We start from the raw sequence: 26661 nt of genomic DNA, 5'->3' as shown, positions 1-26661 counted from the left end.
AAAAGTTCAACCTGATGAAGGCTTCGAGCCTTCATCGATAAGGCCCCTGATGACCACCACCAAACAGCAGAGCGTAGGCGCAGCTGGGAGGAGTTTATGGAAATGACTTATTGGGACTAATTTCAATACGAAGTGGGACAGGTTATGCCTATGCCTATGTGTATTACAAAATGCCATTAATATGTAACATTCTATTGTACATAGTTCAGGTGAATTGCCATGTTTGGTGTGCATGTCTGTGGTGGAGCGACCCCCATGCACTCAGTGCTGAATAAACACACCTGCTTTGTAACTCTCTGTGAGTTCTGAAGTGAAGTTTTTGCAAATCACCTGAGCACCACAGCTTGTACCACTCACTGGCCATGCTCTGTGTGGCAAGGGGCTGCTGCTTCTGGTTCTGCAGAACCACAGGTGTTCTGACCGTGGTCTCAGCCACAATGGGTGCTTTCTTCTGGCCTTCAAGATCATCTTGTACATTTACTTCCCACTGAGGACGGATATAATTGCAAAGGCTTGTGGGGAAACAGGGTGCTGTGCAGAGAGCCACGATGAGGGCCAGAAAGGGGATGAGCCTCATCTCTGAGTAAAACCATCATGACAGATGAGCTCTCTTGGGCTGCCCTGAGCAGACAGCTCAGGCAGTGACCTCCACGAGCGAGAAGCCGCTTTTTTCTGTGCTTGCAAGGGTAGGCAACGCGGTAAGCCCAAGCTCAGCAACACTGTGTGATGGCATTTGGGCATCCCACAGTCAGTACGACCTGGCACGGACACGGGCGCCGGGCCGTCACGGTAACCCCAGCGGACATGGCCGGGGCCAGCCCTCGTGGTAGGCGGCAGAGCGGTGCCGGCCGCGCCAGGCGCCGCCTGTAGAGGCGATGCGGCGGGGTCAGGGCCGCTCCCGTCGAATGCCGCTCGGGGCGGGAGGGGGCGGAAGGGGCGGGTCGGAGCGCGGCGGCGGCGGTTGGTAGGGGCGCCGTGCGGGGCCGGGCCGCTTCCTGCCGCTGAGGAGGGGCTTGGCCCGGCGCGGCGGACACGGCTCGGGGAGGTTGCAGCGGGACCGCGGCTCGTGCGGCGGAACCCGCGCCCGGCGTGAGTCATCCTGCGCCGTCTGGTGGGGTGGGGTAGGGTAAGGTGGGCGCCGGTGTGCTGGGGATGCGTCCCGCCGCATCACGGGGATGAAGGGGGCGACCCGTTGCCCCCCCGTTGCGGTGTCGGCTCCGGGGCTCTGCTGTCCTCTCCTCGGAGTGGCCGGGCCGGGCAGGGCCGGCAGCGGCGTCCAGCGCGGCTTGGGCTCTCCCCTCCTCTCTCGGGGTCTGTGTGGAAGCGGCGGCCTGCAGGAGCCTGCCCGGCTCCTCGGCTCGGCTCGGTCTCCTCTTTCGGGATGGAGCTCCGCGCCCGTGCCTGCCGCTTGCGGTCGAAGCTGCTGGCGTGGGGTGTTCGGGGGAGAGGCCCGAGCAGAGCGGAGGGCGGCCCGGGGGCAGCAGCTACTCGTTCCTGCGGGTCCTGGAGAGCCAGGGCCGCGCTTTGCTGGGGAAGCTGCCGTTTCACCCAGCTGCCGCCCCGCCGAGCGGGCGAAATCCGGGGCCCTGGGCCAGAGCGTAGTTTGTTTCTTTCTTTTTTTTTCCCCTCGTGACTTTTAACGTGGATTTTAAGGGGATTAAATCCGATGCGATCAGGAGCCTAAGAATAGCATCGGCCACCTTTCCTAGCGTGTGCGAAGTGCTCCGAGGCGCTTTGCTGTGCGCTGTGCACACGGGCAGGTGGGGAGATGCTACTTTGCAGCGGGGTACCCGGCGTTGCCCGCTCCTGCGTGCAGTGAGGTTCCCTTTTCCATGGAGCCCCTTGACGCTGGGCAGAGGAGCGGCAGCTGAGTCTGATCGAGCAGAGGCTGGGGCAGTCAGAATTTGGATTTAGATTGGTATGCGATGCCCAAACCCTGTGGAATTAGCTGGCTGTGTTTACAGGAACATATGAACCTGAGTTATTTGCAGCTGTGGAAGGTGGTATGTCTTGAGCTTATTCTTCATTAACTGTCAAACTGTTCTGTTTGTGTGTTTCTGTGATAATGTATTTGGAGAATGTTGGATGCAAACAAAGGTGCTTGTTCTTTTAGCCAAGTAAAGCTATAAGTGTTTTGTAATTGAAATTGTGCTAAAAATATTTTGTTATTGTTGAAGCCCTGCAGATTGGAGTCCAATCTGACAGTCTGTCCTCCAAAAATTATTTTATTTGCCCTTTTTTGGTTTTTTTTTTAGTTTTAAATGCTATATCTGTTTATTTTAGGAGTTACACAGTCTCACTGCTTTCATTGTTTCACTGGTTTCCCATTTCTCAGTTTCTGGATGGGAGGAATTCTGTGAATATTGATATGGAAGCAGAAGACCCTTCTCTTTTTTTAGTACATGCTGAAAAGTCAGGCTTCCTGCTTTAAGTAACGATTAACTTAAATACAGTTGTAATTGAATAGTCATTAACAGTGAAATTGGGATGAGTGATGCCCTTGTAAAAAGGGCTAATCTACACTAGAAGCTTATGCTTGAATGTGGAAGGCCTTTGCAGTTTGCAACTGTTGGTCCTCTCAGAAAATGAGTATTTGGAGTGGAAGTGGAGTGAGCATCTGGCCGCATCATTAATCTTTGCAGACATAGTACCATGTTTAGCCTCCCTCTTGCCTCTGGGGCACGTAGTTCTCTTCAATTTCCAGGCACAAGTTTTATCTTCTATCAAATTCTGGCTCTGCAGCATGGTTGTTGTTGAGCAGCGCTGTGCTGTTTATTAGGTGCCAGCCTGCCTTAAATCTCTGGTAAGTGTATGAGGCAGAGGTACCTTCTAACTAGCTCTGAGTGAGGAGTGAGAGCAAGAGCCCCCTTACCAGAGATACTTTCTCCTTTGATAGAACAATTCCAAGGATTTAGTAGGGCAGGCAGTTTACTGACTGTGTGACTCTGTGATCTGATCCATTTGTGTAAAGAATTGTTGTGCCACTGTGGTGAAATTACTTTTAGTGATGATTATATTTTTCTTCTGCTTTATTCTCTGCGATACAGACGTTGTTCATTGAGGCTGTGAGTATTATAGCTGGATAAGAACTCAAAGGCATACTGGTACATGGAAGTGGTCAGTTCTGTGGTCCTAGAGCCAGACTGAAGAGAGGAAGGAAGGTGCTCTTGCTTCAGAATGTCATTCTGTTTTTTTTTCTTTCTTTCTTTTGGATCAGGTCTTGAAGCATAGGGTGAAGGTTTCTCTTCACAGTGCATGGACGGAAAGCCAATGCGCAGGTAAGGTATGAAAAGCCATTGTCCTTCTTGAAATATGATTAAATCATGTGAGTTGGTTTCATGAGCTCCTAGACCATAAAATGTGGGGTGTTTTGTTTTTCTTCTTTTTTTTTAAAGGCCTGGCTCGGAGAATTAGAATATAAAGCAGTAGTATTTAGTTTTCAATAATTACAAGACCATATGTCTTTAAGTAAACACGCTGTTAGGAGGAGTACAGAAGACGAGTTATCGTAATTATTCATCCCTTCTCCCTACTTCCGCATTAACTATCATATTTAAACATCATTATTGAATTACTTAGGTGTTCAAATTGTGTGAAATGAACTGCCTGGAAATAAATTGAAATTTGATTTCCAAGGGGCACTACATTCCCTTTAACTAAAGGAGTTTAGTCCCTTGGATGGAGTGAGGTCTTGGGTGAAAAGGAGATTTCTTAGTCTAATTACAGATTCAGTGCTGAAGATCTAGCTGAAGTTTAATTCCAAGGAGTTTTCCCTGTGGTTATGTTAAGAACATTTTCTGTTACATAGAGAAAAAACCTGTCATAGTAAATCAGCATGATGACAAGTTGGCAAACAGGATTGTGTGCTCGTTCACTATCCAGTGGCAATCCCCATGGTGGAATGTTAACAGCAGATATATTTCTGTGTTTGATAAAGGCTGTATGGAAGCAGTTTCTTAAAGTTTTGTGCCTCTAAATGAAGTAAAGAGAACTCATGTAAATTGCTTAGTCTGTCTGCACATGTTGAAAGGAGAGAAACTTTATTTTGGGTAATTCTGTCAACAATTAGGGAGGGCAAGGAATTTTAACCCTGAGTGAATATATAGGGCATATGCTACAGCATTTGCAGAAGCTCTTAGCCTGGGTTCTGTGTAAGGAGGTAAGAAAAAAAGTAGTCATTTAAACCCTTGAAGAGTGACACTATGTTGTTTAATTAAATGAACCTCTCAAGTGCTGAACAAGAGAAGACTGTGCTGCTGCTTCAGTTAAGCTAATGAGTAAACCTTGGGACCTGATACAGGCATCACTGGGATGATGTGTTATCCAGTGTTTTTCCCAAGAAAAGAAATGTGGCTTAGACAGTGAGGAGCTGTATGGGACTCTTACAGTAGTTCCATTTTCTCCAAGATGGATTAAGTAACAGATGAGCTTTCTTCCATCTTAGTCTTCTACAATGGTGACCATTTAAATCTTAATGTAAACCCACAGCTTTTCAGATTCTTGTACTCCCAGTTGTCAAAATGTTTTTGCAAAGTGACATAAAGTCGGTGTGACTAGCTTGGCTTGTGTTCTTGTTTCCTCTCTACTTTACTTTTAGTATTCCTAATGGAAAAAGGGATTCTAAGTTTATTTTTGTCTGCTGTTTTCTGCGTGTGGCGTTGAGGTGGAGAACTAAAGTGCTGATGTTTGTATGTCTCTTGTGGGTTTGTGGTCTTGGACTTGCTATCGTGGAAGTTCTATTTGCCACTTGGACTGGGTAGCTCTAGCGGAAGAAGTAGAGGGTTTTTTTTATTGTGGTGCTGATTCTGGCACTTCAGGCTTTTTTTATTTTTATTTTTTAAATTTTATTTGGGTAACAGATGCTGACCAAACCTTTCGTTAAGTTTTGTTTTCCCTCCTCCCTGTATGGCGAGCCAAGGTAGTGCACAGGTAGCATGTTTTGATAGATTTACATGGCTTTACTTTTGAACTACACTTTCAGCTGATCTCTGTGCCTGGATATATTGCTTTGTGACAGTCTGGCCAGGCAAGCAGAGCACTTGGACTTCAGTTCTTGAATATACTTAGATGTTTTGAGGGCCTCTGTGTGGATTGTTAACATTTCTGTTTGTTATTCTACTGTCTATGTTAGCAGGAAATGATGAAAGATTTCTGATTTTCTGTGAAGTCCAGCTAAGCAGATGGCGGAGCACTTCCTTTTATCCTTTTACTTGGCTCTGCACCTCACTTACCACCATGTGCAGAGTCCTGTTAGATACTGGAAGAGGGGAGTGAGACTTGGTCAGGACTGTATTAGTAAACATGGTGAGTTGGTGTCAAATGTGTACAGCATTCAGAGGATGGGAAGTACAATAGGAACAGAAAAGGCGTTGCAGCTATTCCTGTCAAGATTACAGTAGAGAAAATGCATGGATGTTGAAGCTGGATTTATCTTGTGTTAGAAATGAAGTGATAGTTGGGGCAGGCTATTCTTTCTCACTGGCAGGGAGTAGCAGGAGAACATTGTTTAGCAGATGGTAAAAGCAAAGCAGCGGGGATCTCTAGTGGGTGACATAGCCCCACAGTACCTGAGTGTGGATGGCAGAGCAGCCTTGATGGTCACAGTCATCAGGCAAGTCTGGCAATGAGGAAGGACTGCGGTCAAGCTGAGGAAGCCAGCTCAGCAGGTCAGTATCAGTGGGGTACATGGTTAGGTGCAGGTGTGCTCAAGCCAAGCATGAGAGCTTGAACAGTTCCCAAGCAAAGTGGGGAGGCCTTCCTCCCAGCTCTTCCTCACCCAGCTCTTTCCTGGCAGCCTAATCCCAGGTTATAGCAGTGTTGTATCAGAGTTGGCTCCAGCACAGGCAGCCGGACCTGGCTGAGGCGATGAGGCTGCAGATCCTGATGGTGCACTTGGGGCCCTTGTATGTGCTTGGGATGTTAATCAATTGCTTAGACATAGCTCTTGCTCAAGACAAAGTGCAAAAGGCTTAGAAGGCTTTTGGAAGACTCTGATAACAACTCTTTTAGAGTATGGATGACTTGACTCTTGGTGAAACTGAGTTTTCTGGGCTTGGTTAGTGAAAATCAAACTAAACCATGTAAATAGGGATGTATATACCAGACCCTGCAGTTCTTCTGTTGAGTAATATAAAATAATACTGCAGTCAGGTGTATCTGCTTGTTTGCATAACTCAACCTCATTGAGAAACTGTACCTAAAACTTGCTAGCGAGGTAAGAAGGGGAATCAGTGGTATCTTTACTAATAATCAGACTTTCAGCTAACTAATTCCTAGAGTACTGATTACCACATAAAGCACTTCCATTTACTTAGTTGGCAGTGTTGTGGTGGTCCCTTCTGTTGCTGAAGGTATGGTTGGGTCAAATCAAGGATCTCTTGTTCTAGCAGTTCTTTACCAAATATAGGAAATGTTTTCCCTGTTTAAGCATTAAATTCAAAGCCAGGGGTTGACAGAAATCACTACTGGCTTGGTTTGTTATCTTTAGTTGCTAATAAAATCCATTGCTATTGAAATCAGAGGAGCATAGACTGGGGTTGGAAGGGACCTCGAAAGGTCATCTAGTCTAACCCTTCCACTGGAGCAGGATCATCTAGATTAGGTCACACAAGAACTTGTCCAGGTGGGTTTGAATGTCTCTGGAGGAGGAGACGCCACAATCTCTCTGGGCAGTCTGTCCCAATGCTCTCACCCATACAGTGAAAAACTTCCCTTATGTTCACATGGAACCTCCTGTGTTCCAGCTTGCACCCACCGCCCCTTGTCCTGCCATTGGACATCACTGGGAAGAGCAAATCCACTAAAGTAATGTATGATTTTGGCTTTTGGTCAGTGTTTTCAGCCTGAGACTTGTTTGGTTTCACAAGCCTTAGGTTAACCTGTTGTTTTCTGCTGAAGTGAGTTAAAGCTTGCTTGTAATGTCCTGCTAAAACATACGTTATCTTAAACAAAAAACCCACAGGCTGTTCTGACTTGAAAGTCAAGCAGCGCTGTGGCAGTACCAGAGCTTTTTTTTTCCCTAGATATATTATTTGATTTATTTTAAAAGCTTTGGAAGAAGCTGCTATAAGCAATAAGGATGGATGTCTCTTAGATGCCTGTGTTAATAAAGTTTTGGGAAACTAGCATAGCTGACTAAAATGGAGGCACAGCAGCCCATTTATTTAGCTGAGGTATTGTTGCAGGCTGCCCATGTTTCCATTCGTACTTTTCGGCAGTGTGCTACAATACCTGATCCTTTTGTCAGCCCTTTCTTAATCCCATTGTATTTGCTGATTTCCCCAGCCCTGCATTTTGATGGAAGCTAATCCCAGGATATCTGCCTAGCTGAGCGTGAATCTTTTATCCTTGCATACACAATTCCTCTCCAATCCTCAACCCTTCTTAATCACCCCAGTACTCAGGAGTAGCTCTTAGCTTTGCGTGTGATGGGGGGAGGCAGCTAGCCTGCCATGTGAGAATCAAGCACTGCCTTCTGTCTTTCACACTTCTAAGCTACTGACTCATCATTTCATTCTCTATGCATATATATGCATAATGCACACACAATGCAGTTAAATTATTAGCCTTGTGGAGACACATGCCATCAGATGGTGTCCTTTTAATTCCTGCCTCTCTGCCTGTCTGCAGCAGTGACCCACAGTGCTCAACATCAAGCATCTGGTTTGGTCCAGGATAGAGATTCTGCATTACCCAGAGATAAATTATAGATGAATCAGGAGTGCTAATTTGATTATTACTTTTTTTTTTTTCCCCCATTCATTCAATATTCTTTAATCATTAACCAACACTTCCTCTCCTAGAGGAAGGAGGCTGGGTACAGTGTGGGCACTTGGATAAGCCTTGATGGGAACAATGTAGGAATGCCTCCAGTTCTTACTAACCAGACTCCTTTTCAGTTAGTTAATTTAGAGATGTGTGTGGCAGAGTGTCATTTGGGTAGAAAAATCCTGTTCTGTCTCAGTTAGGAAGGACTGGGACTGTTGCCTAATTCTGGCCCACTATTCATGTGTAAACTGGTCCATTCCATTGCTGTGTCAGCAAAGAGCCTTGGCAGTGGGATTGACAAGGTACACCGCATTCCTTGCAGCAGCATAACCTTAACCTAATCTTGTTTGCAGTTGGAATCTGTGCTAGTCCAGAAAACTCTGAGATCTTTTTAAGGGCTGTTTTTAGTGGGGGTTGTTGTTGAGGAAAGAATACAGGTGTAACAGAGGAGTTTTGCTTTCCGGAGGAGGTGCTGACTGGGATGTAGGCTGTCCCTTGGGGTCTGCAGGTATGTGAAAATGGGTTTTTATTTGGCGACTGCTTGCTCTGTGCTAGGAAGATTGACAGCCTGGTCAAGAAAAACTCTCCAAAGTTATTACAGCAGTGTGAGTCTTGATAGGGTGCTCTCTTTTTTTTCTGGTTTTTTTTTTTTCCTCTTTTCCCAGGGGTTGGTCTGACATAGCTTGAAACCCCTAATGCACAGTAAAATCCATTTGGCTGGTTAGCAGGAGCTAGGCTCTGTGGGGGAGTTTTTGTCAGCACCTGTCTCCATCTTTTGGTAGAAAGGTTAAATTACTTAGCCTCTGGCCTTAGCTGCTAAGGACGAAAGTAACCCAGTTAGATAAATTAATCTTTATCCGAGGTTTCTTGGGGTGATTGGCTTTCTTGGAGGAGGGTGAGGGGTGGTGTTTAAGCTTAGTTTGTGTATGCTGCTGTGAGGAGGGCTCAGCTGCATTGTTTGTGAGGAGCTTGACAGAGCTATGGAAATGATTGTCAAATCCCACAAGGTGAATTTGGGTTGTGAGGGACAAGAGTGGGTGGAGGAGAGTGAGCAGCAGTAGAACAAACAGGAGAAGGATTTGTCAGAGGTTTCAGAAAAGGAGAATGGTGGTGGTTATAAAAAAGGTGGAGTAGGGATAAAAAAGAACAACAGGGCATTTGAGGTGCAGAGGCTGAACAGGAGCAAGCAGCAAAACCCAGAGGGGAGACCCAGCTGGATCTGTGTAACTAAGATATGGGGAAGAGGTAATGGTCTGAAACATCTGAATATGATGATCAAGGAGAGGGTGTGGGGGGAATGGGAAAGCAGGCTAAGATGCAAGCAAATAATTCCAACTGCTGCAAAGAGACTGGTTTCCCTGTGGTTAGAAAGCGTTGCTGACATAATAATGAGAGGAAAAGATGTGAGGGTTGGGTTTTTTTAATTCTTTCCTTCAAGCATGCTGCAGAATACATCGAGCAGTGGCAAAGTGAAGTTAAATTTCTTTTCAACTCTTAATATGAACAAAATGAGGAAGTGACAGCTCACAAATGCCAGAGTACCGGAGGAGCTGGTGATGGGCAACGTACTGGGTCTTTTGGTGTGTCTCCCAACAGCCAGTGCTTTAATTGCTTTAAGTGATGGCTTTCCTTTGAAGTGGGAAGAGGCAACACTTTCCTCTATCTTATCTATTTTGATAGTAACTGTAGTTACTATGCATCAGTAGTGCTGATGCATCTTTTCAAAGAATCATGCATATGAGAGCTGCAGAAATTCACATATGCTTGGAACATGCATCTCACATTTGCTTATTTTTAGCCTGATTGCTGAAAATAGAGTTGGGTTTCATTCTTCTTGGTTTTGGCACTGATTTCAGTTACAACATAATAGTGAAGCTGGGGGTGTAGGCAGATGTCAAGTGAGGTATGAGTTGTCATCTTGGTTCATCCCAGCCGAACTGCGGAGGGACTGGGGACAATTCTGCATTCCCGTGTGCTCCAGTTAGTGGCGTGCAGAGCGCGAGGCCTGATCTGTCAGTCTTGCTGTGCTGCCCTGCAGAGTGGTATTGCACTTAAGGCATGGCAGAGCTGACAGCTGCTCACAGATGTGAGGGATAAAGGAAGGGTACCTGAGCTTCTGTAAAGAGGAACATCAGATAGTTACAACATTGCATGTGGAGCTGGGGAAATAGTATTTTTTTACTACTCTGTGCCAGAAACTTGGTTTAGATATTCTAAAGTCATTCCTCATCTCTAAAGTTACCATTTTGACCTAATTTTCTTCCTATTTTGGTGAGCTAATAATTATGGATGCTTTGATTGTTTCGACTTTTTCCTCATTTTCCCAATAATCCCAATTATCTTCTATCATTCTTAGTCTGCTATTCTTGGGAAAGAGTAACCTCCTTTTGAAACATGGTGGGGAAAGGTGGGTTGAGTCAGAAGCCTCCATAATTCAAAAATAACTGAAGAGGTGATGATTAAATGGGTATTCTGTGAACCTGAAAGATACTCGTGGCAAGCTGCAGGCCGTTTTAAGTTACTGAAGTCTGTGTGACAGTTTAGTGTGTTCAGGTATCAGAGTGATGAGCGACCCTATCACAAATGTGGGTAGCAGAAAAGAGAAGTCTGGCTGAATCATGCAGCTGGAATTCTTTGCAGGGGAAATCCATCTCCAGCTCTGTCCAAGAAAAATCAAGTGACAGTGGGCGAGTCAGCTAATCTCCTCTGCTTTGAGTCACTGTGTATGAAATGGGGCTAATACCTCTCAACCACAGAAGGCTGTTATGAGGTACAGTTAATAAGTATGTATGTGTAGTTAGATATTATAATGGTGTGTCAAAGAAAGCACATAAAAATACATATAAATGTAAGCAATTTGGCATCTGTTTACTTCTAGGTACGTGTTGGTTTGAGACTGGTTCTGCTTTCATGTGGTCACGTGCGTGTTTCCCTGTACTGGCAGGGAGCTACAGGCACTGCTGGCTTTGCGTTCGCAGTCGGTGTGAGCTCTAGAGCTTTGCCTGACGGTTGGTGGTCGATCAATTGATGATGGTCCTACCTTATGGCTTCCTCCGCTGCAGGTGTACCAGTACCCGACCAGGAGAGACCGGAATGGACGTGACCAGCCGTTGCACCCTTGGAGATCCTAACAAGCTGCCAGAAGGGGTGCCGCAGCCTGCTCGCATGCCCTACATCTCTGACAAGCACCCTCGACAAACTTTGGAAGTCATCAATCTCCTCCGGAAGCACCGGGAGTTGTGCGATGTGGTGCTGGTAGTCGGTGCGAAGAAGATCTATGCCCACAGGGTGATCCTGTCAGCCTGCAGCCCTTACTTCCGAGCCATGTTCACTGGGGAGCTGGCGGAGAGTCGGCAGACAGAAGTAGTGATCAGAGACATAGACGAAAGGGCCATGGAACTGCTGATTGACTTTGCGTACACCTCTCAGATCACCGTGGAAGAGGGAAACGTCCAGACCTTGTTGCCAGCTGCTTGCCTTCTTCAGTTGGCTGAAATTCAGGAGGCTTGCTGTGAGTTCCTTAAGAGACAGTTAGACCCTTCCAATTGCCTGGGCATCCGAGCCTTTGCCGACACTCACTCATGTCGTGAACTTCTGAGGATTGCTGACAAGTTCACACAGCATAACTTCCAGGAGGTAAGAATGGTGGAATCATGGTGTAAAACACGTGAATGTGTCCTGTGTGTCCTCTTTCCAAATCCTGCCTTTAAATGAGCCCTGTGCCCTAATAGTGATGGGTGCCAGCTATGAGTTGGGGAAGAAAGAGGGGAGGAGGTACTTGCTGGACAGCATTGCACTGATAGTTTCTGTGTGATCCGCAGCATTTGTTCTCTTAAAGTTGAGTGGTGAGTGCTGTGTGGAAGGCAGGGTCACAGGCCTAGCTGGATTCTGGTGTTGATGCTGACATGGCTGTGTGATGGTGTGACGTTCCACATCCCTTTCAGAAATGTTCTGGGTTCTACAGGATTGGAGGAGGCACAGATGTTAATGTGAGGACAGTACATCCATAGACACAACAAAAAAAAGTGGTGTTGAGTTTAGGGATTGGAAATGTGGGTGTATGGGGGAGTGTACAGCTGCCTTGGCGGAGTCTTCAACTCCTTTGCTGGAGCAGAGCTAGGGTATTGCATCTATTATTCAGCAGAAGTTGTTTGAAAGTAATTCAAATGTGTGATTTTTGTGGCTGACCTTTTATAAACCCAAGTCTCTTTTCCTTTGTTAATTCTACCTGGATGATTGTTGGAGAAAAGAAATTGACAGCAGCTGGTTCAGGGAAGGATCAGCATAATAATTAAGGATTCTGTAAGCAGTAGTCTGAGAAGAGTGGGTCTTAACTGGTACTCACAGATGCAGAAAGGAGCCCAACAATTTTAAATGATGTCTTTTCTGAGCCCTGGATGGATGGGCAAGAATTTGCATGTATTTTGGAAGCAGCTACTCTCTAGGAGCGCACTCAGCATAAAAGTCTGTTCCCCAGCTAGAGACATTTGTCTCTTGGCTTTTCCAGAAACTCTACTCCTCCATCCCTTGGAACAGGTAGCCTGCTGCAGAGAAATCTCTTTCCACTTGCTTCCCAGGTAGAGCCTTTCCAAAAGGAGCAACTCCAGCAATGGCTTCTGGTGCTAGTTTAGTTTCCCCAGAGAAGTGGCAGCACATAAGTGCAGCGATTGCAGTTTGTTGACATTTCTCCTTGCAGGAAACAGACTGGAATTAGGTTTGTTTCTGTTGGGTAGTACCTCAAATTATAAGCAGAAGCAAACACAATTGAACTTGACACAATTGAACACAATTGACTGTTGGACTTGTTGGAGACAATGCTTGGTATCTCACTGTAGATGTGTGACATCAGTGTACTCTAAAAGTTGCAAGTAAATACACCTTTCCTAACCATAAATACTAGAATTTGGTGGTTAAGTTGAGAGTTGGGCTTTGGTGGGGGTTTTGTTGTGTGTTTTTTCCTCTTTTTTTATTTTTTAAAGAACTTGATGATTTCCCACTAGCCCTACATTTTAGGTGTCTGTTTTATGTGATCTGTGCTTGCTCTGCGTTTCTTCTATCCTGCATTTTTTGGGGGAGCAGGATGGTAACCAGTTGGTCATCTGTTTTCAGTGCTTGGTCATTTTGGTTAGATCTGTGCTGCTCTTGTTAATACATGAGTAGGGCATGCTTACAAGCCTCTGAACTTTTTAACAGCGTAACAGTTTTGTTTTGAGATGTTTTAGCCTTAATACATGCAGCTGGCTGTTAAGAGCTGCCTGCTATGGGGTTCTTTTCTTTTGCAGTCCCTCAGAGACATCTTCCCACCTTCCTTAGCCCTGTTAAAGCACACACAGGCAAAAATTCTGGACTTGAGAAAACGCTCTCCTCAAAGATGATGCAAATTATAATTGACTTAGCTGAATCATGGCCTCTGGAAAACAACTGATTAGATTAGAGCACTGTTTCTTTGGTCTGGACAGGTTTTGGTGTCTTTGGTGTTTTTCACTGCCTCAGGAGTTTTGCAGCTCTATCCTTAATGATCGCTTCTTTAACTTCCACTGCAGACAGTCTGTGGATGGTGCTTCTTGTTGGGATGGTGTTCTGTTCTGCTGTTGTTTTCCACCTGGAAAGTGGATTGATAATCCCTGATGGAAGCCAGTGATTTGGCTACTTAATCATCTTCCACTGTGGAGGTTGAGAACTGATTTAAAAAATGCACCTTTCTCTGCAGAGGCTGTATGGTCATCATTCCTCCAAGCTGGCAGAAAGAAACGTGAGATGGGAATTTCCTGAATAGCAATGTAAAATATTAAGCACTAGGCATTGAGCCAGCCCATGCAGTTACATTGGATGCTGTCTGAACTGCTTCACGTCCTCTGCTGTGCTAGTTCTATTAATTTTTATGTGTATTGCTGCATTACATCATTAACTTCTTGGGAAAATGTTTTTCCAAGTCTTCCATTCCCCTCAATTTAATTTGTTGCCTAAATCCCCTAGTGAATCTTGTGCATGTAATGTGAAATGGTTCTATTAACAACTCTGCTGTACAAGAACAGCCTTTGTGGGGTTTTTTTTTGGTTGGTCTCTGACATCTGTGTGAAGGGAAGAAAATACACTGAAGGATGAACAACTTGTACAACTCTGTATCAGCAGACAAAAAGTGCACTCCCTGTTGTATACTCTGACATTTACCTGTAAATGCAGCAATGCACATGAACACTGTGGAGGAAGTGAAGCCCATCCAATTCCTCTTTAGTAAGCCAGTCAGTCAAATATTACAGTCAGATAATTATTAGTATCCTGGTAATCAAGCCAAAGCGTTTCTGATAATTCTTGTTTTACTTTGTAAACTAACGAGTTGCATTGTGGTAATAACTTGGTTTGCAAAAGTACTGCCAGGAGTTAGAGTTCTGTGAGACCGGCAATGCCACTGGGTTTTCTGAGGGTGGAAGGAGAGCCTGGATGACCCTCCTTAGCTTTTCAGAGCCTGAGCCTGTGTTTGTAAACTTGGGGTAAAGCTCTAATGTGAGCTGGTCTGTGTAGAAGGGAGGAAGACTACAGAAGAATGCTGATAGTGATCTTTAGTGACCAGCCCAGGTTTTTTTTCTAAGGCTGAAGAAGTGTGTGGGCTAACCTTGCTGTGACTCCTACTGCCTCTGAGAGCCCACAGCATCCTCAAAGTCTGGTGGCTAGTCTCACCGTCCGTGGTGTTCCAATCCACTGTATTTGCTGTTGTCAGTACTTGGCAATTCTTGTATGTTCATTCAGTGCTCTTCATTGCTTTAGGTAACTAAAAGGACTTCACAGCTGCCTGCTGTTGAGATGGTGGGGGTCAAAGAACGTATTTCTTCCATTTATGCTGCACACCATAAGTCCTGGGATCCTAAAGTGATCACAAATGCCTAAGGTCAAGCCTATATTGAGTTGTTTCATCACTGAACCTCTCACAGGCTCAGTGGCATGCTTGTTGGGAAGCTAACCTGGCATTTATCGATCAAACCATTTCTGCAGGATTGTTGCATCCTTCCCATCTACCTGCTGCCAGTGCAGATGATGTGGTTGCGCTTAAGGTCTCTAAGCTATTGAGGCGGTTGCAGACTGACTCTCACATGTTGTGTGGTGTGTGAGCAGTCCATCAGCAGCAGCTAAAGCCTCCTGGGAAACCTGGTGGCTATCTTGGGTACTGAAGGAATTAGCATGTTTGCAGATTGTCATTGGCTTGAATTTGACAAGAGATCAGTCTTTAGGGCCTTAGGAGGCTCTGATTCCCTCTTAAGTGCATCTGGACTTGTGCAGACTCTATGTATTTAGAGCAAATGAAGGAGGCAGGATCAAATGAGTCCATCAGCCTTTCTGGAAATATTTTCTGTTCTGCCACAAATCAGCATTCAGGAAGACTTCCATGTTCTCTACAGTGCCTCTGGTAACTGGTGTCTGAGAATCGTGTTTTTGTGTTCCGTTTTGAATTTCCTGTGTATAGATCCTCTCTATTCTGATACCATTTTCCAGTCACATGTTTATTATCTATGCAGCATTTTTATTTCTCCTTTATATTTATTAGTCACCTCAAACAAAGGCTGATTTTAAAGAAGACCATTGTTTTTCCTAATTGTTGAGACCTGCTCAGGCTGTTCTGTGGTTTAACACTTTAAAAATACCCGACAGGAAAACTCCCTTGCATCCCCACCTCAGGGTGTCTGTGTTTGGTTGCTGGGGTCTGCAGACTGCTGCTCTGTGCATCAACCCCTCGTGCATGTCAACGTGTCGAAACAGTGATGGGTATGTGGCTTTGCCCTGGATCAGTCCATTAGGCTAATTCAGGTGAACTGTATCCACTTCAGAGTCACGCTGAAGTGCTGGAGTGGTGAATGGCTTTGGTGCTTTGACCATTGTCCTTACCTTTTTTTAAAAAAATGTTGTATTTCCTTTTCATTTAACCAGGTAATGGAGAGTGAGGAGTTCATGCTGCTCCCTGCCAATCAGCTCATAGACATTATATCCAGCGACGAGTTAAATGTTCGCAGTGAAGAGCAGGTGTTCAATGCAGTGATGGCCTGGGTGAAGTACAGCATTCAGGAAAGAAGACCCCAGCTGCCACAGGTAATCTTCAGGGCAGTAATGTTTGAGACTGCTTTATCCAGGGGAAGAGTGATGAGGGCTAATAGGTGCAGTGTCACAGTTCTGAATGCATGCAGAGCTGCAGTAATCCCCTCGGACTTCCACCTGTGTTAGGTGGCTTTCACTTTCCTGTCATCTGGACTGGAAGATGCAGTGGCTAGAGCCTTCAGTAAGGGCTTTGTTGAATTGATTCCAGGTAGGACTTGCAGAACTAGATCATTCCAGTAGTCTGTCCAGACAAACCTGCCTGCATTGCTTTGAGTGTTGTATAATGAAAAAGAAAAAGCTTGTCTTCATTTGAGCTGTATCTTTAAGCTCTGCTGTTTGATTTATGCCTCAGCCCTCATGATCTTATACTGGAGCTTGTCAGAATGGTTTTGTTGAAATAGGATGCTTCATCTAAGCCAAGCTGTTTCACAGAGAAGCTCCCATTCTGACAAAGCTGTCAGATGGAAAGCCTATGAAGTGTCAGGCTTTCTGATCAAAAGAGGTGAGTGTCTGCCTGCCTCAGTGTTTCTGCTTTGGAAATAGATGTTAAATGCAACTTTATTTAGCGGAAAGCTTTTGAAAATTATTTTGAATAAACAAACCAGACCAGAAAAACCTGCTGTGCTCAAGGAAGCTCGTAATGCTCTAATAACTGTGTGCCTTTTTCAGCCACTCTGTCTATACCTGCTTGCAACTCTAAAGTCGAAACTGTTGTGAAAGAGGCATGCTATTTGCTGTTGTTCATTTACGGTGCAATGCCAGTCACACTTGAGAGCTAAATGGTTGATAAAGCTAAGTTTTCAACCAGAGTTATTGACATCAATAATTCTGTAAAGGTTTTCAGTTGTGACCTTGTTTTCAGCTAGAAATAGATCTGAGGGGTCCCCTTTCAAACACTGATGGTTTCTACTGGGTATCTAAATCTGTATATTGAAGAGGTAGAGGTTCTGTACGATGAGCTGCGTTTAAACGCCAGGGTTTGGATGTGTGACCATGCATGCTTGCCAGAGGAATTCCTAACTCTCCAACAAAACTTCTTAGCCACTATTACTTGAAGTTGGGCTTTTTGTATCTCTGTGGGTGCATGTGGTTTACCATACGTGTTCTGTTTTCTGGTTTAGGTCCTACAGCACGTCCGACTACCGCTGCTGAGTCCCAAGTTTCTTGTGGGTACAGTGGGCTCTGATCCGCTGATTAAGAGTGACGAGGAATGCCGGTAAATCCCCTGACTCATTTACAGGGTTGGATTTTGTTGTATTTGGGTGCCTTGCTTGCATCTGTTCTCTGAAACTCTGCTGATTGCCCCTCAGCAGTAAATGGGTGGTGTCTTTCCACTTCCTCTTTTGCAACTGGGAGGGGAAGAGATGCAAGAAAGTGTTTACTGTTTGCAGAACAGTCAGTAGTGTCCCCCAGAAGTGTTTTCCTTCTTTCAAGTTTTCAGTGTAATAGTGAACTCTGAGTGTGCTGTTTGACAGTTACCCTTTGGTGTGTTGTTCTCCATTCACTTTTTTGTCTGTAGCCCGTTGTTACAGCTTACCACTTGCACAGCATTTGTGAGCTCATGAGGACTTAAAGTAGTTTTTCTATGTAAAAAGTTCTGCCTTTGATCACTGAATTAGACTTGTGGGAAACAGCAGACTCTAATCCCAAACGCTAGTGCAGGAAACTGTCATTGCCTTTTCTTAGGGTACAAGACCCATCTTTCTAGTTCTGTGCAGTCCTGTCTCTTCTATAAAGCACACGATTTTCATTTCAGGGAATGGGCTAAAATCTTTTCTTCCTGGATAAGCATTTCTAGTGGGGGAATTCTGTGTTTGTAGAGGGAAGGCGGCCTTTTTTTCCTTTGGATTTTTTTTGTTTTGTTTTATTCAAGGGTTTGGATTATTAGGATTAGTCCAGGTGGCAAGTCATGAATGGATGGACAGTGTGAGCTGGCCAGAGCTAATGGAGAAAATATTAATCAAAGGGTACAATCTCCATCTATTAGTTGTGTGTGTGTGTATTACGTACTTGTGTGCTTTAACTCCTCTTTTGCTCCTTCCTAGGCAAAACCAACTGATTGTTAAGTTTAGTTTGAGGCAGCCTGGGGTTTTCTTTTCTGCATAGTGAGTCTGGCAAATCTCTTGTCACAGGTTTTTTTCAGTCTTTATAGCAAGCAATACCTCTTATTAACCCTGGCTAAATACTGATACTGATCTACTGCTGTCACTGTGTAAATGACTTGTAAACAGTTGGTAGGTATTTAGGAGACACTGTACATTTTAACTAGAGCTAGGCATGCACTTAGGTGGTTTGTGAACATCTGAAGTGCATGACTAGTGCTGGCTGCTCTTGTTCTTGATTTATACCTTCTCCTGAAACTGGTATCAGGTGAACTTTGGGGATTGATGTTTTCCTGTCCTGCACAGGGATCTAGTGGATGAAGCTAAAAATTATCTGCTGTTGCCCCAAGAGCGGCCACTGATGCAGGGACCAAGAACTAGACCACGCAAACCCATCCGCTGCGGAGAGGTGCTCTTTGCAGGTATGTATGGCTGCAGCTGGCTTAGGTCAGGACACACAAGTCCGGGTCTTCTGGTGGTACTACCTCCATAAGGCCAGTTTTTACAACATGTTTCTGAAATGACCTGGGCATTAATGCATGCAGGTTTGAGCTAACTTATGCTGTCTTGCTTGTGTGGTTTCTTTGGTGCTATGAATGCTGCGGTATTTCCAGAGTTATGCTAATCCTCTTGAAAATCACATTCTGTCTTCTAATTATAATCCTCACAATGAGTAACTCAGAGATGGGGCTACTGGGTTAAGGCTGACAGAAGTCCAGAGGGATTATTTGTGCCAGGCACTCATACAATATGTGATCTCAGATTGTTATTATGATGCTGTTTCTTGTGTTTGGTCCCTACAGTGGGGGGCTGGTGTAGTGGGGATGCGATTTCCAGCGTCGAGCGGTATGACCCTCAAACCAACGAGTGGCGGATGGTGGCTTCCATGAGCAAAAGACGCTGTGGTGTTGGAGTCAGTGTTCTGGATGACCTCCTCTATGCTGTGGGAGGCCACGATGGTTCCTCTTATCTTAACAGTGTAGAAAGGTAGGTCTCCATAAAGCAATGTGTTAACTCTGGATGTTTTAATTTGAGCCCATCCTCTTAAAAAAAGAATTCACATTGTCAGCTGTATTCCTGCCTACATTTCCTCCTCCATTGAGTACCCCTTCAGTATTGGTTTTGGTTTAGTGCTGAACTTCATGTGTAACAGCTTGGGTCATGTAATCTCCAGCTTAATGAGACAAGATGTAGCCTTTAGTGTAAGGAAGGCAGATACAAGAGATGGGTCTGGTTATAATTGGCAGGAGAAGTGATGATCCTGGCTAACCTCCTTTGCAATTAATTACTGGCTTGTTTTTAGCAGTGCTGAGAAAGGTGAGGTTACAGTAAGTGGTTCTTAGATGTTGAGGGAAATGCCCTGAAATGTTATTGTGGAGTGTTAACTAGAGAATTAAGGAACCTTGCAAATACTTACACAGAAGGAAAATAGGTCAGTTTTAGGCCTGTGAAAGACAGAAGTCAAACAAGCTTTGTCAGACTTCCTGCTTCTGGGAGCTACATATGCCAATCCCCATGCTCAGAAAAACCACATGACTCAAGCACTCCTTGTACTCTTAAATCTCAGGCCTGTAACAAATCCAAGGAGTTACACAAATATCTTCTTTATCCTCAAGCCTCTGCTTCTTCCCATATATCTCCTTGCATGCTCCCAGCTTCTCAAATGATGACCCTTGCCTTACATCTCCTATGTCCTGTACTTTTCTGCTGTGCAACATATTTCCTTGTCTTTGGATTCCCAAGTCCATCCGGTTCCTTCATCTTTTATCTTGAAGTGCAGGTCCCAGTGCTGGCTGAGTTCTTGGCTGAACCGCAGAGGAAATTTGCCTGCTCTCTTTGCATAGATGCAAGCTACCAGTCCCTGGTAACCTGCTGTCTTACATACCTGAACGTTTGATCTTCAGTTTGAATTATCTCAAGCTGCAATTTGAACATCACTGGAATAACGTGTTTGGGATGCATTCTGTCACTCCTGGGGTTTTATCTAGCTTACACTGTCTTGCAGCTTAAGCTCAAGACAGACAAGTTTCACTGCTGTAGTAGTTCCCAAGCATGGGAAACGCTGAAGCATACGTAGGCAAGCAATTTTTGTGCTGTTTGGTGTGTTTTTCTAGGTATGATCCAAAGACCAACCAGTGGAGCAGTGATGTGGCCCCTACCAGCACCTGCAGGACCAGTGTTGGAGTAGCAGTTCTTGGTGGCTATCTATATGCTGTGGGTGGCCAGGATGGTGTCTCCTGTCTCAACATTGTGGAAAGGTACTTTTTTAATGTTTTTTAAAAAAAAAAAAGAAAACCAAGTGGGGCACAGGGAGAAGAGGGTCTCTTAGGACATGCAGTTGATGCAGGCAAGCTGGAGAGGGGGTTAAATACTGTACAAATCTTACAGGGACTTTTCTTTGGAGAGAATAAGGTCGGTCTCCCTGCCCCTTTGTGAAGATATGGACACTTCACTAAGCTTCAGTGTTTAATCTTTCACCAGGTATGATCCCAAAGAAAACAAATGGACTCGAGTGGCTTCCATGAGCACCAGGCGCCTGGGAGTTGCAGTGGCTGTGCTGGGGGGCTTCCTCTATGCTGTGGGAGGCTCTGATGGGACTTCTCCTCTCAATACTGGTAGGCCTTTTGCTGTCCCTCACTGCAGTCAGCACTGGTCACTGTCCAGTTTTGTCCTTAATGTCCTCAGAGGGCTGCTAAATAAATTAGTTACAACTTTGCTATGGTTTTACTCCTTTAAATGTGATTATTTTTTGTTTAACTGCAGAGTAATTAGCATTTTAGGCTTGTGAGCTCCTACTACCTGATTGTGTGCCGTTTTTTTCTTTCTTGATGCTGCATTTGGCAACGTTCCTGAACAAGATACTTTGATTTGCATATCAGTTGCAAGCACTTTTTTTTTTTTTCCCCTGCAGTAGCTCTTTTTTGCTGTAGGAAGAAAGTTGCCAAAGGTAAAACTACCGCAAGATAGTAATGTGGGTCAGTCTGTAGCATTGTCAGCTGACTCTTTGAGTGAAGATGCTGAATGTGATTGCCTTTGTAGGACTGGAGAGAGAATAGTAAGCCTCCTGTAAATGAAAGGATGTGGAGTGAGAGATAACGGACTGGTTTGTTGTATTTTTGGTGTGTGGAAGTTGCAGTGTCTTTACAGACCTGAGCAATACTTTAGATGCAGGTTCAAAAGTGCTAAGTCCCACTGCCTGCCAACGCAGCTGTCCAATGGTGTGTCATTTCCCCTGCAGTGGAACGCTACAATCCCCAGGAGAACCGCTGGCACACAATTGCACCCATGGGGACGAGGAGGAAGCACCTGGGCTGCGCCGTGTACCAAGACATGATCTACGCTGTGGGTGGCAGAGATGACACGACAGAGCTTAGCAGTGCCGAGAGGTACAACCCTCGGACCAACCAGTGGTCTCCCGTTGTGGCCATGACATCCCGCCGAAGTGGAGTGAGTTTGGCTTGGTTTGCTTGTGCTCTGTGTAACCACAGGGTGAGCGTGCAGGGTAGTGTCATCTTGTGAAGGTTCTCTCTTGTGTCCTCTGTACCTTCACCTCTCTTCTTTCTTGAGGGGAGAAGTTTGCAAAAAAACTCAAAAGCTGTTTAGCAAGAGTAGCAAACGAAGTGGTGGTTGTGTCATGCCATAGAGAGCTGCTTCACATGCCTAAGGATGGGGAAATGGAGTCATTTGAGGGTTTTTTGAAGTAGTTTTGGGCCCTTATATGCAGTCACCTACTTAGACCTGAAGCAGAGGAGTTCTCTAGGTTTTTACTTGGTGAAGTAGCCATACTTGGTCTGAGATACTATTAGAGAAGACTATCAAAATTAGTACTTGAGTCTTCTTCTGCAGTCTGCTTTGGATGAATTAGGAGGTGAACATACCTGCTTGTCCAGAAGAAAAAGCAGGGAAACTGGGCAAGTACGTGTATAGATAGAGACAGGCTTCCAGCCAGGTCTTTTCTTTGCCTAGAGATGTATGTGGGAACAGGGTTTCTGGGCTTTTGCTGGGTATGTCACCTCTCTTCACCAAATCCTGTGAGTATGGGGAGTGACAGCATGTTCGCATTGCTGATCTTTCTGTTTTCTGTAGACAGGCGAACAAAAGATGTCTATATTGTTTTAAGTAGTCATCTTGTTTGGGCAGATGCAAATGTTATGCAAATATATCACTGGATACTGGATTATGTAGTAAAGAGTAGATTAATGCTGTCTGTCTGTTAGTATTTTGGTGTCTGGGGAAGCAAGTATGAATCATAACTTGTGAACCTGCTGAGTTTGGAGGCAGAGAATAGGTATTTATTTCCGTCCTCAAAGCACACAGTACACTGTCCATTGCTATCCTTTTTAGTTACCAGTGAGGCACTGACTTTTCATGAACCTCATCTATATTTGCTTTCTATAGAAACTGCTAAACAGATGCATCGGTATCTGCAGCCTTCCTGAACTCTTTCCAACGTCTTCAAAGCCAAAACAAAGACTGTTTCACATTCTGTTCTTGTCATCTTTTCTCTGCTGTGCCTCGTGGTATTTTCACTGGATGTAAAATCTTCCTAAACCACAGAACTGTGTGACATTTCAGTGATTTTTTTTTTTTGATTTTTTTTTTTTTTTTTGTGTGTGTGTGCTTCAGCAGAAAGATGAGATAGAGAGAGTGGAGGCCAGTGGGCTTAGATATGTTCCAGCCTCCAGCCTGAGAGGAGCAGGCCAGAGGCTAACATATGGTTCTCCTAGTTTAAGTGTTCCTGGCTGCAGCCTGGTAGAGAGCCTGCTCTGTATGTTGTACTCTGTCAGGAATTTCAGTCCAGGACCTATTAAGTTTTGTCTGATAAAAGCATAGGTTCTTGTGCATCTATTACCATGCAGTCGGTTCTTGTAGCTGGTAATAGTGAGAACCCTCTGCTTTTTCTTTGTCAGTCTCTATTTTGAGATACAAATTTAACTTCTACTGTCTTGAGGGGTTTTTTTAGGCTATTTTGTTTGTCCTTCCCCCCTAAACTTCTACTGCAGGTGTGCTTACTAAATGCTTACATGCTTACTAAATCTTACTTTTTAACCCTTATTTTCAGGACGCCCCAGCTAATAGCTACTGTCTGTGGTGGTTGTTTTGCAGGTTGGCCTTGCAGTGGTGAATGGACAGCTGATGGCAGTGGGGGGTTTTGATGGCACAACGTACTTGAAGACCATTGAGGTGTTTGATCCAGATGCTAACACATGGAGGTAACCGCTGAGTTTGTGAAACAATCCAATAGTGGTCCCCAGCTCTAGCAGCTGCCACCTGACTGGAGCTATCCCAGCCAAATTATAAATTCAATCTACACCATAGCAAAGAACTTGGGGAGTGGAAGCCAGTCTTCCTATGACTATGGCAACTGAGAAACACTTTTTGGTGTTTATTTCTGATTGAATTCCAGCCATTGATTCCATTTTAAGTAAAATGGAAGCAAGTTTTCCCACCTGAGCATCCCAAGAGATTTAACCAATGCTTAATGAACAAAATCTCCTTGCATCTCTTGCAGGTAGGAAAGTGGTGTATGGATAGGAAGTCATTTAGCAGGCTTGTTGGGTAGCAAACAAAAGGTCATACCAAAACAGAGTTGGATTTTGCAAAGCTGTTTCTGAACAGAACAAAAATGCACCACACAGAGAGAGATACCCCTTCTGTTTATTTTGGGCTGAGCCTCTTCTGCTCCCCAGTAAAACAAATCTTCCCATTAGCAGAAGGAGCTCACAGTCATGATGTAGAATTCCACCTACTCATCTTTTTTTCTTGCTTCTGAGCTGTGGCTCTGATTGCCAGGTCCTTGTGGGGGAGCTGATACAGAACACTTTGAGTGTTCTTTCTTTTTAAATCTGCAGGCAGTTAGAAGAATTTAATCTGATTTACAAACTGAAAGGAATAAAAGGTTGCCCAGAGAAGCTGGGGCTGCCCCTGCATCCCTGGCAGGGTTCAAGGCCAGGTTGGGTGGGGCTTTGGGCACCCTGGGCTGATCGGGGGGTGTACCTGCACACCGCAGGGCATAACACTAGATGGGCTTTAAAGGTCCCTTCCAACCCAAACCAGTCTGGGATTCTAGGACATAGCCAATCAAAAATACATACAGAGCTGAAATGCTGTTTTTCCCCTTTCTTTTCTAGTTATAGCTACACTTGAAAGCAATTCTGGTAATTTGCATAGTCTTGTAATTGTGGGTGGTCATGAACTCTTCCCCCCCCCCCCACATCCCACATTTACCTTTTCCCCTAGTTACTGCCCATTTTTGTTGACTTCGGGTATTTCTGGCTCCAGCTCTCAGTGCGCTCTGGGGCAGGATGTTTCCTCTCTATCAGTCTTCCAAGGATACTTTTTAGCAGAGCCTGCTTTTTGTCAGTCCTTCTGCTTTTCTTCAAAGGTAGAATTGTTAGCAAAGCAAGGTTGTGCCTTTAACCCAAAATTAGACAGTGTCTAAGCATTAACCCAGACACATTTCTGTCCCTGTAAAGTGGAAAGTTCTACTTTACGGATATCAGAATGGTTTCAGCTACTTCCAGTGACAGTAATGAGGTGTCTGAGTTAGGGCTTAGTGCCTGGTCTCACATTCGCAGAAGTTTAGGAGGTTGTTTGAGATCTTAGCTTGAGGGATTTTTCTCCCACTGAATCCAGTATACCTGATCCCTATCTGTGGTCTTCTCTTCCTTTTGTTTGCTGAACTTCTTGCTGTGAAGGCAATTTTAAAATTTGTGTAGCCTGACTGAGAAGTGCTTCCCTCACAAGTCAGGTTTAATGAATTGCATTGGTAGGAGTTGCTGGGAGATCCTGCTTCTCCTGTTCTGCCAACAGACTTCGGTGGCACGGAGGATAATATGCAGCCGGAGTGAGTAGGATGCTGGAGTCTCTAGGGATCAGACTTCCATATGATGTGGAGGCACCATTTCAGTAACATATTTTGGAGAAACAGATGGTGTTTGGGATGTGTTACATCTTGGTTGGATCTGCTGAGTTTAAGGTATTAGGGAAGAAATTAGTTGTAGGGTAAGAGCAAGCTTATATCCTTGCTCTTCTGTTACCCAAAATACAGCCCGAGGTCAGCTGCAGCCTGCAAAGCTCTTCTGTTGTGCACATTACCAGACCGGGACAAAGCAAGTGATCAGTTGAGTAACTGGAAACTGAGGTGTCAACAGGGATAACAACAGTTTCTGTTTTGAGAGAGAAAGGCACAAGCAGATACAGCTCTTTACCTTGGAAGTGTGTAAAAATGACTGTTGCCCAACGTACTTGTCACGCTCTGCTTTAACCAGAGGGTGGCAGCGGTGTAACTGTGCTTGCAAAGTGCTGTTACGGCCTTGCCCATGGTATCTCCTTGAAGGAGCTGACCCAGCGTGAGCACGACGAAACCTTGTCTTGTCTTTGCAGGTTGTACGGTGGGATGAACTACCGGCGGCTGGGAGGAGGAGTAGGTGTTATCAAGATGACACACTGTGAATCCCATATATGGTAAGCACCAGGACAGGGGGGGAGACCCCTCGGTTCTCCTTCCTAGAAAAACTGAAGAGACTTGTTGACACTGGACCTCTTTGCAGCTCTGGTATGAACGGTCTAGATCCAATGTAACTCTTTGCCGGTGACTCTTTCTATGGAATTATAACAGTGACTTCTGTGAGAGTGCCCAAGGGGAGACCCCGTCAGGCTCCAGGGAACTCCTGGACAGAAGTAGGAGTGTTGCTTATGTCCGTATTTTTTCCGAAATAGTCCACATTTTTGAATCAGCCGAACGGTAAAAGTTATTGTAGCGTAACCAGTGCTGAGGTAGAGACCACGTGTTATACTGGGAGTCTGGCAAGGAGGGGAGGGTGTTCTGCTTTCCCTCCTCCTGTGAGCAGTGGATGTGGCAGCTGTGTGGCGGGTTGAAGAGGAAAGCGATACAGAAAAACATTGCTTTTGCCTTATTTACAGAGAGCTTCAAAATAAAAGTACTTGACCTGCAAGGTGCCACCTTTGCACAGAAGCTTTTCTGTGCACAGAGTATATTTATTTTTTCATTTAATTTGTATCATGTATTTTCTTTGTATCTCTCACTGCGATAATTCCAGCTTTTTATATACATCTATGTGTGCATATATATATATGTATTTTATATGTATATGTGTGTGCGCAATTTGACAAGCTGGTGGTTAGAGCAGGGCTATGTCCTGCCAGCTGTTGTGGTTCCAACCCTTGTGGTATGTTTTAGGGTCTCTTAGAGGACAGGAGAGCTATGAGGATGGGTGCCCTGAATCTCTTCTCAGTCTTGCTAGAAGCAAGAAGTAGAACTGGAACTCTCATCTGTTGACTGAATCAGTGAAGTGCCCAAAAAAGGGTGAGAGTGAAAAGGATTTCAAACAATGCCTTTTTTACTGTACAGTTGTATGGTACAAAAATTCAGCTTTAGTCTTTCCCCTCCTGTGTATATGGACCTAGAAACAATTAGTTGTTGCTTACTCATAAACCCCCTTTTCTCACATTGCCTGTTTGAAGCTGGGATGCAGGTATCACCTGTTAATTCTGACAGGCCTAGATCAGCTCTCACTTCTCAGGCTCTTGCTCGAGTGGCAGACCCGCAGTCAGCTCCTGCTGAAAAAAGCTCAGACCAGCATCATCTTCCCTGCCCTCCTGCCTCTTGTCTATGTCTTTTAGAATTCCTTTTGTAAAACGCTGACCATGATGAGGTGGTACCCTCCTTTTTAGTGATTTGTGG

General features: G+C 44.8%; 1 protein-coding gene across 1 annotated transcript; it reads left to right on the top strand.

Annotated features, from left to right (window-relative positions):
- Window positions 1–1045: 1045 nt before the first annotated feature.
- KLHL20 (kelch like family member 20) lies at window positions 1046–25805 on the top strand. The gene is made up of 12 exons (XM_084266441.1): window positions 1046–1089; window positions 3218–3278; window positions 10830–11403; window positions 15688–15846; window positions 16974–17068; window positions 18261–18376; window positions 18758–18941; window positions 20069–20212; window positions 20436–20569; window positions 21193–21401; window positions 23061–23167; window positions 25341–25805. The coding sequence occupies exons 2-12, from the start codon at window positions 3256–3258 to the stop codon at window positions 25423–25425; spliced, it is 1830 nt and encodes a 609-aa protein (XP_084122567.1). The 5' UTR covers window positions 1046–1089; window positions 3218–3255; the 3' UTR covers window positions 25426–25805.
- Window positions 25806–26661: the final 856 nt, after the last annotated feature.

This window comes from Gallinula chloropus (genome assembly GCF_964237585.1).
Source record: "Gallinula chloropus genome assembly, chromosome: 6".
In the NCBI taxonomy this organism is placed as follows: domain Eukaryota; kingdom Metazoa; phylum Chordata; class Aves; order Gruiformes; family Rallidae; genus Gallinula; species Gallinula chloropus.
This window is presented reverse-complemented; position numbering and strand designations above follow the sequence as displayed.